Source organism: Podarcis liolepis, assembly GCF_965112155.1.
Source record: "Podarcis liolepis genome assembly, chromosome: 9".
Lineage (NCBI taxonomy): Eukaryota > Metazoa > Chordata > Lepidosauria > Squamata > Lacertidae > Podarcis > Podarcis liolepis.
Genome location: NC_139564.1, coordinates 5,796,446 through 5,810,400, shown reverse-complemented (window position 1 = coordinate 5,810,400; position 13,955 = coordinate 5,796,446). Strand labels below are relative to the sequence as shown.

The following is a 13,955-nucleotide window of genomic DNA, read 5'->3' as shown; positions in this document are numbered from 1 at the left end:
AGTAGTAGTAGAAGAAGAAGAAGAAGAAGTTGCTACTAGCCCAGAGATGGAAGGAAGAGACAACCCTGACCAGAGTGGAATGGCAAATGAAGTTGATGGACTATGCCAAAATGGCAAAATTAACTGGGAAGCTCAGGGATCAAGAAGACAAGAATTTTTTTAAAAAATGGGAAATGTTTATAATGTGATCAAAATCATTGTAAACAGGTCAAAACCTTAGGAGGATTTTAAATACACTTGTAATGCAATAGAACGTATAGATAATCTAGGAAAATGAAAAATTGGAGAAGTACTGATATGCAGCTAAAAATAGAATCAATAGGACCCATGGAAGGTTTGGGGGAAAGTCAGGAGATTCAGAGCAATATCGATATTTGGATTTTGTACTGTTTTGTGTTGTACGTTTTATATTTTGGAAAATCAAATAAAATATTTATTTAATAATAATAATGATAATAATAATATTATTAATAATAATAGTGGAATGAAACGAAATACACTCACAAACCTCTCTCTATCCCCCATCCAGACAAGCATCACATTCCAGCCACGCAAAAGCGGTTCGGGTACAAATAAAGGCTTGTGAGGTGTATGCCTTGAAGGGAGTCACGCAAACCAGGTCCATGAAGGGGGAATCCTGCAGGGCTGTGATTGGCCTGCAAGCAAGCCTGAAGTTCCTTATCCCTACTTTGCCAACTCTGGAGAACACTCACCTCCCGCTGAGCCTTCCTGGCTTGTTTCTCCTCTAGCTTCCGCTGTTTCTTTGCTCCAACCTTCCCAGAAAACTGAGATTCAGCCGCTTCGGCTCCATCGTTCTCCTCTGCATAAGGATATTAAATGATTAAGAAGAGAAAATGAAAAAGTAACGAGAGAGAGCCCATTATCAAAGGGATTGCACAACAGGGGGCCAACTTGGCTGGCTCCTACCTGTCTTTCAGGAAACTTCTTAAGTCTTTCCTGGGGGCTGGGACGTGATGCTATTCATGTGTGAAAGATTCTGATTTTAGGCTATTTATATAGGGTAGTTATAAATTGTTCATCTGTTTCGCTGAATATTTATTGCCGGCTCCTTAGAGAACCTTTGAAAGGGTTGGAGGGGAATCTATCTTAACACAAAAAATATTGGCGTTAGGGCTGGGCGATACCTGGTTTTTGACATCATGATGTATCACCAGGTAAACATTGCAAAAAATACCAATATGGCATGATGTCTGAAATAAGGATGGGGCTATGCAGAGGCCTTCACGGTTTCCCCTGCACCGTGATTTCTTCATAGTGCACACACGCACATCATGATACGCGATATATTTGTTGGGATACTGCCAGGGAGATAAAGTCCATCATGGCCCCCAAGCCGGCTGCCGGACGATCCATCGACCTCCCGTAGTCACGCAGTATGAGCTATTAGTGACACGAGTTTCCTGGAAATACCTTGCCACATTCCAGGGCTCATGCACACTCTTATCAGCAGATAATGCACAGCAAAAGTCGCACCCAGGAGAGCACTATTTACAAGCTTTTATTCAGCGTTGATCAGAACAAAGAAAGACATGACTGTTCTGTGTCAGTGTCTCCGACAGAGAGAGAGAACGAAAGCAATAGCAAACATAAACATCCTGTGAACAGGACATGCGCAGACTCTGACTCACAAAGCCTGCTCCCTTTTAAGGTGGAACGGAAATATCCCAACAATATTGCAGAGTCAGAAATTATGAAACCCCTATCACAATATGGACTTCAAACTGGTTTTGGATATTGATGTAACACCCAACCCTAATCAGACGATGGACAGAGAGAATGACCTGAATCAGGAGGCAAAGATTCAGGACTCTAAGAAACGATAACTCTTGAACATACTTGGGAATTGGGCAGCAAGGCTTAACTAATAACACTTTACTCCTTATCAGTTGTGAGATGGTTGTGGAGTGGGAGGCCTGGAAAAGAAGGCTGGCTGCACTGGGAGGCGTCTGAACCCGGTTCATAACAGGTTGTGGCTTCCCAAACTAGAGGGGTTCATATTCTGAACCCCCAGTTCTGAAATATGCCTGCATCACTATAGGAAACCTGCCCTGTTGCGACGACTACTTGCGTGCAATAAGCGTGGTTCTATGTTCTTGTTTCTGTTCAGAGATTCTGGCAGTTGCAACACGAGGCCAAAGGAGACCCTAAGGCGATGTGTGGCTTAACTGTGTGTGTGTTGGGGTGTGTGTATTTGCTCCTGAACGAAGGGTGCATTCAAGTTTGATCCTGACTCTTGCAGGGTCCGTGTGTGAGGGACTCTCACTCTTACTGTTGCCACTCTCATCAGATGACCCCACAACACAATCAGAAAGTTAGGCTGCCACTTATTCCCAAATGAGATTTTGGGGTAACACTAAACTGTGGTTTAACATCCACAAGCCTTCTCTGTCTTCTCTCCTCCCACAGAACAGCTGCGAGGAGGAGGATGGAAGCGCCTGCTTCCGTTTTCAACTAACCAACGTTTGCTACATCCGAACCAGGATCTGAAGTTAGATTTAACCATGGTTTATCCAGCTGTAAACCATGGTTTATGCAAGGTTCAAAGTCTGACAAGCTGCTGCCAGGGGACGGGGTGGTGGGAAGCTTCCAGTCTCCTTGTTGCAACCGCAAGGGCGGAGCGTACAAGCCCAAAGCTAAATTATGTAGCTACAGGTGGGGAAGTGAACTTCCAGATGTTGTGGATTCAAACTCCCATCAGCTTCAGCAGGCATGGTCAGTGACCAAGGATGATGGAAACTGCACTCCAAAAATATCAGGAGAGACACAGGTTTCCCATACGTGCATAATAATAATAATAATAATAATAATAATAATATTTTTATTATTTATACCCCGCCCATCTGGCTGTGTTTCCTCAGCCACTCTGGATGGCTCCCAACAGAACACTAAAGACAGACTAAAACTTCAAACGTTAAAAACTTCCCTAAACAACTGTTCCTTATGAACTAGGTCAAAATATTTTTTACTTTGCGACGTGTCTGACAATATCGAGCAGCCATGGTCAAAAAGCAGGGAGCCAACTTATGGCATCGGCCTGGTCAGCGGGCAAATGACTCAAGCCTAATGCAGCCTCGACTCAATCCCCAGTGGTGAACTCCTTCGCTGAACTGAAAGATTCAACACAAGCAGCGTTGTGCCTCCGAGATTACTTCAATGGGTTTGGTAATTTGACAGAAATTATAAGCAGCCTGGCCTGAAAACATCAAAAGCGCTTTTTTCTTATTTCACTCTTTTTGAAATGCCTTTGCACTTCAAAGAGTTCCACCCCAAGTTGAAAAGTTCAGAGCTGTCAATTTGCCATCTGTGCGCCGCTAAAACGCAATCGTGAATTCAGCAGGCGAACGGATCGCGCAGATCAAAGACGAGGCTCTGCCACTTTCAAAGTGGGAAAGCACAGTCCCCTTTCAAAGAGGGAAGGCAAGCTTGAACGCTTTTTATGTGCTACCAATTTCACAGCAAAGAAAGCATCTTCCATTCCTGCGGTTGTGCAAGTTCCCACCAACAGAACTGTTCCAGGCCGCGTGGCAAACTGGCTGCAGTGGCAAGGACTTCTCAGTGTGGAATGGCTCCTGATCCACATTAACGCATGACTCCCTCCCCATGGAACTTCTCTTACTGACTCTATGTATATGCTGGGAGCCACCATCTCCCATCTCTGGAGCAGGGAAATCTTTTTTCCAGCCCGAGGGCCGCAATTCCATTGGAGGAACATTCCGGGGGCCACAAGGCAGGGTGAAGGAAGGAATATGTGCTTTTAAAGGCCTGAACAGCCTTGGTCCAGTATACCTGAGGGAGCGTCTCCACCTCCATCGTTCTGCCCGGATGCTGAGGTCCAGCTCCGAGGGCCTTCTGGCGGTTCCCTCATTGCGAGAAGCCAAGTTACAGGGAACCAAGCAGAGGGCCTTCTTGGTAGTGGGGCCCGCCCTGTGGAATGCCCTCCCACCAGATGTCAAAGAGAAAAATAATTACCAAACTTTTAGAAGACATCTGAAGGCAGCCTTGTTTAGGGAAGCTTTTAATGTTTAATAGGTTATTGTATTTTAGTGTTCTGTTGGAAGCCGCCCAGAGTGGCTGGGGAAACCCAGCCAGATGGGCGGGGTATAAATAATAAATAATAATAATAATAATTTAAAATGTACCTTTCTACGGTAGGCTATTTTGAACACACTTTCCCATGCACCCTCTCTATCTTCCACCCAGAGAAACAAGAAGCATGGCAAGGGCTCAAGGGCACTTTCCAGCCAGGCAAAAACACCCAAGGAGGATGTGAGGCAAAGCAGGTGAGGGAGCGTGGCCTGGGGAAGAGGGTGTGGCTGAGGCATGTCATAGAATCATAGAATCATAGAGTTGGAAGAGACCACAAGGGCCATCGAGTCCAACCCCCTGCCAAGCAGGAAACACCCTCAGAGCACTCCTGACATATGGCTGTCAAGCCTCTGCTTAAAGACCTCCAAAGCAGGAGACTCCACCACACTCCTTGGCAGCAAATTCCACTGTCGAACAGCTCTTACTGTCAGGAAGTTCTTCCTAATGTTTAGGTGGAATCTTCTTTCTTGTAGTTTGGATCCATTGCTCCGTGTCCACTTCTCTGGAGCAGCAGAAAACAACCTTTCTCCCTCTTCTATATGACATCCTTTTATATATTTGAACATGGCTATCATATCACCCCTTAACCTCCTCTTCTCCAGGCTAAACATGCCCAGCTCCCTTAACCGTTCCTCATAAGGCATCGTTTCCAGGCCTTGGACCATTTTGGTTGCCCTCCTCTGGACACGTTCCAGTTTGTCAGTGTCCTTCTTGAACTGTGGTGCCCAGAACTGGACACAGTACTCCAGGTGAGGTCTGACCAGAGCAGAATACAGTGGCACTATTACTTCCCTTGATCTAGATGCTATACTCCTATTGATGCAGCCCAGAATTGCTTTGGCTTTTTTAGCTGCCGCGTCACACTGTTGGCTCATGTCAAGTTTGTGGTCAACCAAGACTCCTAGATCCTTTTCACATGTACTGCTCTCAAGCCAGGTGTCACCCATGTGGCCTGGGGAGAACTGCAAGATCCATTTCCTATCCCACATTCAAACTCCAGCATAGATTATCGCCTGCTACACAGTTGTGGCCAAACCAGAAAATGGCCCCAATGCTATGTGAAAGCTGCCTGTTTTTAGATGATCTATCATGAATCTGGAGGTGATATTCCTAGAATACTGATATTTGTCAGCTGGCTCAGCTGCTTTTGTATTCCAGATTTAGTGCTGTTTGCAATTTTACTGGCATAATAGTAATAGTAATAATAATAATAATAATAACAATAATAATAATAATAGATTTTGTAAGAATTGTTTGCAATTTTACTGGCATAGTAGTAGTAGTAGTAGTAACAATAATAATAATAAATTTTATTTATACCCCGCCCTCCCCGGCCAGAGCCGGGCTCAGGGCAGCTAACACCAGTAAAATTACAATAAAAACGTAATAGGAAAACACACACACACAAAAACCAACCAATTTAAAATACAGGTTAAAATGCAATTTAAAATGCAGCCTCACTGTAAAAGTAGCTCATAGACCAAAACCATAAGGGGAGGGAAACATAAGGGTCAGACTGGGTCCAAACCAAAGGCCAAGCGGAACAGCTCTGTCTTGCAGGCCCTGTGGATAGATGTCAAGTCCCACAGGGCCCTAGTCTCTTGTGACAGTGTTCCACCAAGTCGGGGCCAGTACTGAAAAGGCCCTGGCCCTAGTTGAGACCAATCTAACCACCATGTGACCTGGGACCTCCAAAACGTTGTCATTTGTGGTCCTTAAGGTCCTCCGCGGGGCATACCAGGAGAGGTGGTCCTGTAGGTACATGGGTCCTAGGCCGCATAGTAAAACAGTGAGCACGTAATGTTAAACCAAACCATGGTTTAGCGTGAACAACCAAGCATGTGGAGATGCAAGGGTGAGCCATGGTTTGGTCTTAGTGTTATGTCCAAACTTGGGTTCATGCAAACCGCAAACCTGCATTTGGATGTTCATGCTAAGCCAAACCATGGCTTTACTCTCAGCAGAATGGCAACACAAGGGGAAGAGCGAAGTGGCTACAATTTCTGCTCTGAGTACCCTGACCTTTGAAATTATTTTAGAAAGTTGTATCATTTTACTGTTGTTAGCCGCTCTGAGCCCTGCTTCGGCTGGGGAGGGTAGGATATAAATAAAATTTTATTACAGTGGTACCTCAGGTTAAGTACTTAATTCGTTCCGGAGGTCCGTTCTTAACCTGAAACTGTTCTTAACCTGAAGCACCACTTTAGCTAATGGGGCCTCCTGCTGCTGCCGCGCCACCGGACTCTCAAGAGTCTCCTCCAGCACCTTAATTCAAAAGCATCAATTCTTCGGCGATCAGCCTTCTTTATGGTCCAGCTCTCACTTCCATGCATCACTACTGGGGAAACCATAGCTTTAACTATACCGGCCTTTGTCGGCAAGGTGATGTCACCCAGTAGTAATAATAATAGTAATATTTTTAATTATTTATACCCCCACCCATCTGGATGGGTTTCCCCAGCCACTCTGGTGGCTCCCAACAGAATATTAAAAACACAATAAAACATCAAACATTAAAAACTTCCCTAAACAGGGCTGCCTTCAGACATCTTCTAAAAGTCATATAGCTATTTATTTCTTTGACATCTGATGGGAGGGTGTTCTACAGGGCGGGTGCCACTACTGAGAAGGCCCTCTGCCTGGTTCCCTGCAACCTCACTTCTCTGTTAGCGTCCAAACTGGATCACTGTACTTTTAGTGTTTTTTAACCGCCGTGGTGCGTTGTCTTGGATCCTCAAAAAGTGGGGTGTAAATGCTAGAAATAAACAGACATTTGTGAAGCGAGCACATGGGTCCTAGTTGGCCACTGTGGATGGAGATGGGATGCTGGACGAGAAGGGTCGAACAGACTCTTCGAATAGCCAAAAACTAATCTGACAAGGAGAAGCTGTTTGCATCGGTTACCTTCTGCCGCATCCTCGGCCTGCTGCGAGCGTCTCTGAACCAGCACCCTGTTCCCCAGGTTCCTCCGACGTCGGGGCATCCCCTCTCCCCGCTCGCTGGTGTGGGGTTGAGGCCTGCCAGCTGCAACAACGGCCGCCACATTCTGCTGGTGCTCCTCATCACCTAGAGAAAGGGGACATCTTTGATTGTGTCTCCACCACAGCTAGCTTATTCAGAACCGAGTCTTTTGCTTCAGTACTATTACTAAGGAATTTGTGCGCAAAATGCTTTTGAAAAGAATGTAACGGCGCACCCTAAGCATGGAGTTAAATGCGTACTGAACTCATGGCTCAATGGCACCACCCACAGGACACGCAGCTCAATCCTATGCATGTCTACTTAGAAGCAAGTCCCATTGAGTTCAGGCGACTGAGGTTAGCAGGGGTGGGGAATCCTGTGGCCAGATGTTGCGGAACGACTGCATCCAATTTCATCAAGGCCATTGGCCTTGCTGGCTGCAGCTGATGGGAGTTGGGAGTCCAAGAACCTCACGGGGCAGGGGGTAAACAGGTTCATCTCTTCTGCTGTATAGGATTACAACCCAAATGCCCCAGAAAGCACTGCTCAACAGAGATCGAGACGGCGATGCATCTGAAAATCTGATTTCCCCTGCTAGCTGCAACTCTACAAACAGGAAAACCAATGGCAGAGCTGACATGTTAAGTATTCAGTAAAGGTAAAGGTAAAGAGACCCCTGAGCATTAGGTCCAGTCGTGGCCGACTCTGGGGTTGCGGCGCTCATCTCACTTTATTGGCCGAGGGAGCCAGCGTACAGCTTTTGGGTCATGTGGCCAGCATGACTAAGCTGCTTCTGGCGGACCAGAGCAGCGCATGGAAACGCCGTTTACCTTCCCGCCTGAGTGATACCTATTTATCTACTTGCACTTTGACGTGCTTTCGAACTGCTAGGTTGGCAGGAGCAGGGACCGAGCAACGGGAGCTCACCCCATTGCGGGGATTCGAACCGCCGACCTTCTAATCTGTAAGTGTTGGCTCTGTGGTTTAACCCACAGCGCCACCCGTGTTAAGCCGGGAATTTTGAAATACGCCCTGAGGTTTCTCAGAGTTTTATGCTATTGGAGAAAGTCGGGATATCCCAAGGAGCAAACTGCAACAGTGCTTTCAGACCTGGAGTGGTATTCTGTGTGTTTTTTCTGTGAGCACAAGGACTTCCATTTACTGTATGCAGCACTCCCCACCCACCCCCAAGCTTCTCCGTTGCACTCCGCTCTCTCAGAATCTGTTGGGGAAGCCCGGAAACAGATTTTGGGGACACACAGGGAGAAAAGGGGTACAGTTCTGGCATGCAGCCAAAAGTCCTTGCACTGATGGAACCAGCACGATGAATCTTGCCTCTACTTGCTGGGGTAATATTTACAAGACACTTTGAACCGGTCCCATCAGAAGACAAGGTGGGTCTTGCCTGCCTCGTCTCTTGTGAGAAGTACCAATAATAAATAATAAATAAAGAAAGGAGTGCTTTAATCAGGTAATTTTTAGACTTATGAATTAAGGTTCTTAAGGGGAGAGGAGGGAGGCTGTTTTAGGTAGCAACATGTATTACTTTGCTTATTTCAAAACGTGCGGCAGGAATCCCTGTTGCAGCACATCCATGACTGTGTGGGTCTGAGGAAGCGGAAAATGTCTTCTTCCTTGTGCCCTGCATGATCAGCCACACAAAGTTCATCTGAGTAAAGTAATGGTTTCTACAGCAAACTGGGCTATGGGCTTAGAATATACAGTATATACACATATATTAGGGACTTCAGCTGTAATTCTAAATGTCGCCTGTTATGCCTGCACTTAAATTCAACTTCTAAAGTTCATCTAATTGCAGTGGCTCCCTGTTTGTGGAATGCTTGCCTTATATACCTTCACTCAGGATCTTTGGGTGCCTGGCAAAAGCATTCCTCTTCTCCCAGGCCTATGGCTAATTAACTAATCTATGGCCTTTTAAAATGTGTGGGTGGGGGTATTTTGTTTGTTTGTTACTATGGTATGTGTTTTTATATTGTAAACCACCTTGTCATCTTCAGATGAAGGGCAGTATTGAAATAATAATAATAATAATAATAATAATAATAATAATAATAATAATAATAATAATAGGATTAGGAGTACAGTTGCTGCATATTCATTTTGTCTGTAAAAAACCCCCACATAATTTTATTACCTATTTCTTCCGATGTTTTACAATTTGTTGTCCAGTTAATATTCAGCTTTGTTGGCCGTTGGGCATACTATAAAAGGACTGATAGTAAAAAAAAACCCTGCTAGAATTGGATATTAAAATGGAATGAAAATGGTAGCCCCAGAGTGAACTTCCAACACTCGCACAAAACTACAGAAACTTCTGTGTGCAAATTATTTATCTAAGAAAATAGTCCTTCACGGATACACACTGCCAGGATGTGGATAAAGGACCACACGATTTTTTAAATTTTATTTTGCATGTGCTTCATGGAAATATCCAAATAAGAACAGCGTCATACCAACTTTGTTGGCTTGCCGCTGCACCCCCCCCCCCCCATCACAAGTGAACTGGCTTTTGAGTTTTACTGAACTCTCCTGCAGCCTTGATGTTAAGCCAAAAAGGGGAGAGGGAAGATGCTACCGTCAAGACACATCGTATAAGACCTACCTGCACTATGCAAAGAGTGTAAAGGTGGAGTCAGGAAACAATTCTGCAGACCAATAAAAGCTTGTGCCCTGAAAGGTTGCAGCAAGGCATGCCGAGACCAAGAAGCAATGGCCACATTATGAAAATGATCTATAGGTGGTACATGACTCTAGTCAAGCTAGCAAAAATCTACCATTTGCCTGACAATAAGTGTTGGAAATGTAAAGAAACTGAAGGTACTTTCTATCACCTTTGGTGGACGTGCCCGAAGATTTAAGGTTTTCTGGGAAATGATATATAACGAAATGAAAAAGGTACTTAAATGTACTTTCCCTAAGAAACCAGAGGCCTTTCTCTTGGGCATTGTCAGCCAATTGGTGTTAAAGAAAGATAGAATCTTTTTTATGTATGCTACGACAGCAGCAAGAATACTCATCGCAAAGTATTGGAAGACACAAGAGCTACCCACTCTGGAAGAATGGCAGATGAAAGTGATGGACTATATGACACTGGCTGAGATGACTGGCAGAATCCGCGACCAGGGGAAGGAGACGGCGGAAGAATGGAAGAAATTTAAAATCTATCTTAAGGACTATTATAAACTTGATGAATGTTAGAATGTCGAGGTCTTGAGAAAGAAAGGGTTACAGCGATATAAGATTAGATTGAAGGAAAGATTAAGAAGACATATGTTTGACAGAACTATTTAGAAGTTGCTGGAAAATTTTGGACATTGGGATGCAGAAAGGGGAGGTATGGGGGAGTCCGAGAAAGAAGGTTTATGAAAAAAAGGTCATGAAACTATACGTGTTTGTATGTCTTTTTATATGTTTGTATTGTTTTAAAAAAACTTTGTAAAACCAATAAAAATTTATATATATATAAAAAAAGAAGCAATGGCCACAATCCCTTTGAGAATAATAAAAAGGCAGCACTAACTTGAATCTGACTCCAGCACTAACTGGACCCACAGGCCCCTTCAAAGGAAGAGAGCAGAAGGACGGAATTTTTTTTTATTGCAAAATGGGAGATGAAATTTAGTCCCATCATTAGGTGACAGAAAGCAATCTCGCCTGAGCTCTAGGATTTTCTCTCCTATACAGCTAACTTTTGTACTTTTCCAGTGCAGAAAAACTTTGCCTGAAGTGGACACAAATGCATGCAGTAGTTTTGGCTACTGGGGGTTGGGGGGGGGGAATCAAAACAGGCACCTTATCATGATACCCCATTAGGAACTGCCCTGACATCTATGGATGAAGGGCGGCAGACAAATTTTAATAATAATAATAATGATGATGGCAGATTGTAAATAAACAGGACCAACTAAAACTACAAAGCAGTGAGCCAGCTTTTGAATTTCACAGAACTCTTTCTCGGCCTCAGTGCTGAACCGAAACAAAGAACTTTGTGTGGCTTGGGTGTGATATATATATATCTTATCTTATTTTTGTTTCCAAAGGTAGGGTCTCTTTGTTAACGGGAGGGGGCACAGGAACACAGGAAGCTGCCATGAGCCAATTGGCACATTTAGGTTAGTATTGTCTACACTGATCCCTGGCTTTTTTCTGGCCCATGTAGGACCAGTCTGGATAGTTAGCCTTGGTGAAGACTTGACGTTTTTATCCCCCCAAAAGTTTTTGATTGAGTTTCCACTGAAATGAGGTTGCATTTTAATGTTTTAATGTTGTATTTTAATCTTGTTTTTTAAGCTGTATTTCAATCAATTTTGTTTATATTTGGTGTTAGCCGCCCTGAGCCCAGTCTTGGCTGGGGAGGGTGGTTTATAAATAATAATAATAATAATAATAATAATAATAATAATAATAAGCAGCTGCAGGCTAGGGGCAACCCCGGTCCAACCTGGAAATGCCAAGGATTGGGTTTTCCACACTCAGAAAATGCCCTGTGCTGTCCCCTGCCCCAGAGTTATATGCAACATATCCCACAAGTGTAAAAGTGGTGTGTGTGTGCGAGCGTGTGTGCGCACGCATGCACACGTGCACAGAAGTGTCCTAGACACATGGAGTTGTGCAATTGTGCAGTTATCTTTTCCCTCCTGCTGCACCACATCCTGCAACGCCTCAGATTTAAATACCCAACTAAGCCCTCCTTGGCTTGCGAAATGTCAAGTCTGCTGACGTGGATGCCTGAGATGTCATTAATGATCTGCTGTGAAGTGCCACGAAGAAGGGATGTCAGACGTACCGTAACTCCCGCAGAAAGGACCAGAAATAATTTCTGGCTTCTCTGTCCCCGTCCCCCCCATCTATACAGGGCACCTCTTTGTGGTTCAGGGTGGAATTGCTTAAAAAGGCTCGTTTCGGGGCCACAGGGGCAGATGCTCTAAACACTTGATTGATGTGCCCTCAAATACAGCAGAACCCAAAGTGCATGCATGTGTGCATCTAATAAAAGTGGTTATTTTTTAAAAATTTCTGGTGAGCACTGCCAGCACAGCTAAAGCACAGTAAGGCGTGCAGCTGTGATTATATCCACTGTTTAAAATTACATTGCATCTTGTAATTTTACGTTGTGAAGCACACTGAGATCTTCAGATGATGGCTGGTATACAAATTTAATAAATAATAATAATAATGTAATGGGCCGACTCCATCCTGTGTGAGGCACTCTGTGTGTAGGGTTGCCACCTGTGTTCTGGCAAAATATGGGACAGGGCGGGGTGAGTGGTGCACGATGTTATTTTATTTTTAAAAAAATCTGGCGCTGAAGTGACTTCAAAGCAATCCATTACAATCTGTTGCATCCTAACAGGATGGCCCTAACTTGGCAGAGAGGAGACCAGAAATGCAGGAAAAAACTTATTGACACAGCACACCGCATTCGGTAGCAGAAGCAATAATAGTAACAATATCAGCGCTTTTTTTTTTGTTTGGGGGGATGATGCAGGGGTACACATCCCCCTAAACATTTTGTGCATCTAAGTTTGGCCTCATTGAGCGGCAGTGTTTCAATATGAGTAGGAAAATGAAAGAGTCGTTAAGAGTCGTCAACAGGCTCATCTCAGCTATCTGCCAATCTCCCATTCCCACCACCCTTCTGAGTAATACCCCTCCCCACCTTCTCACTATATACAAGGATCTGGCAACTTCTGTTTCAGTGTATCTGAAGAAGTGTGCATGCACACGAAAGCTCATTCCAATAACTTACTTAGTTGGTCTTTAAGGTGCTACTGGAAGGAAATTTTTTTATTTAGGAAAATGAAAGTAACTCTAAATATTTTTTTAGAGAAAAGCACTGATAATAACAACACGCAGCCACCCATCTGACTGGGTTGCACGAGGAAGAGAAAAGCAGCCTCTGGGGCTGGGGAATGGGTATCAGTCATGAGGTTGGGAGGAAAGGAAGAGGCACTCGGCACATGCTCAGAGGCAGTCTTATTCAGACACCCACCCCAAGGGGGAAAAGCTCTTTAAAATGTTGTCAAATATAATATAATATTATTTTATACTATACTATATTATATTATATTATTCTATACTATATCATATTATATTACTCCATATTATATTATATTATTTTATACTATACTATACTATACTATACTATACTATACTATATTATTCTATACTATATTATATTATATTATTCTATACTATATTATATTATACTATAATACAATTATAATATAATATTATTATACGTATTAGGACTCCCCCCATAGGCTTCTCTTTCCCACAACCTTCCTCCCCCCCCTTTCCAAGCAGGTGGGAGATTCCGCCCCCCCCTTACGGACCAGGTAGAGAACTCGCCCCCCCCCCCGCGTCCTACCCGCGCGCGCCTGTCCCCTGACGCGGCTGACGAAGACGAGAAGCGCCGCCAGCAGCGCCGCCGCCAAGACGTAAAGCACCGGGTCCATCTTCGCCTCGCAAGCTCCGCCCCTGTTGGCCACGCCCCTCCCTCCGACGCCGAGAGGAGCCCGGCCAATCCGGCAGAGGCGACGTGTTCGGCGCGGCTCGGGAAAGCAAACCACGCCCACTGCTCGGAGAGAGGGGCGGTTCCAGAGCCAACCGCCGACGAAGCTTTCCGGGGTGAGGAAGCTGAAGCGCTAAGGGGCGTTCTCTCGCGGCGTAGCCTAGCAACCGGAGAGGACCCCGCCCGGCCGTTGTTATGGCTGGCTAGTGAGGTTGCCTGCTTGGAAAGTGCCAAGTTTCCTCTCGCTTTGCGATTGAAAAGCAGGCCAAGGCCCTAAATGAACCCCAGCGCTGTCGCTTTCTGTTGCGGTGCCGCTTTCTGTAGCTTTTTAAAGATAGGACCCTTTTTTAAA

The 13,955-nt window shown here is 44.7% G+C and overlaps 1 protein-coding gene across 1 annotated transcript in view; it reads right to left on the bottom strand.

Moving 5' to 3' along the window:
- The window catches only part of DDRGK1 (DDRGK domain containing 1), a 39,125-nt gene extending 25,409 nt beyond the window's left edge, over positions 1–13,716 (bottom strand). The window contains exons 1-3 of the mRNA XM_083459034.1: positions 13,460–13,716; positions 7,012–7,173; positions 714–820 (exon numbers count right to left, since the gene is read on the bottom strand). Coding sequence (XP_083315160.1) covers positions 714–820; positions 7,012–7,173; positions 13,460–13,547 — 357 coding nt within the window. The 5' untranslated portion in view covers positions 13,548–13,716. The remainder of the gene's footprint in view (positions 1–713; positions 821–7,011; positions 7,174–13,459) is intronic.
- Between the last annotated feature and the right edge of the window lie 239 nt (positions 13,717–13,955).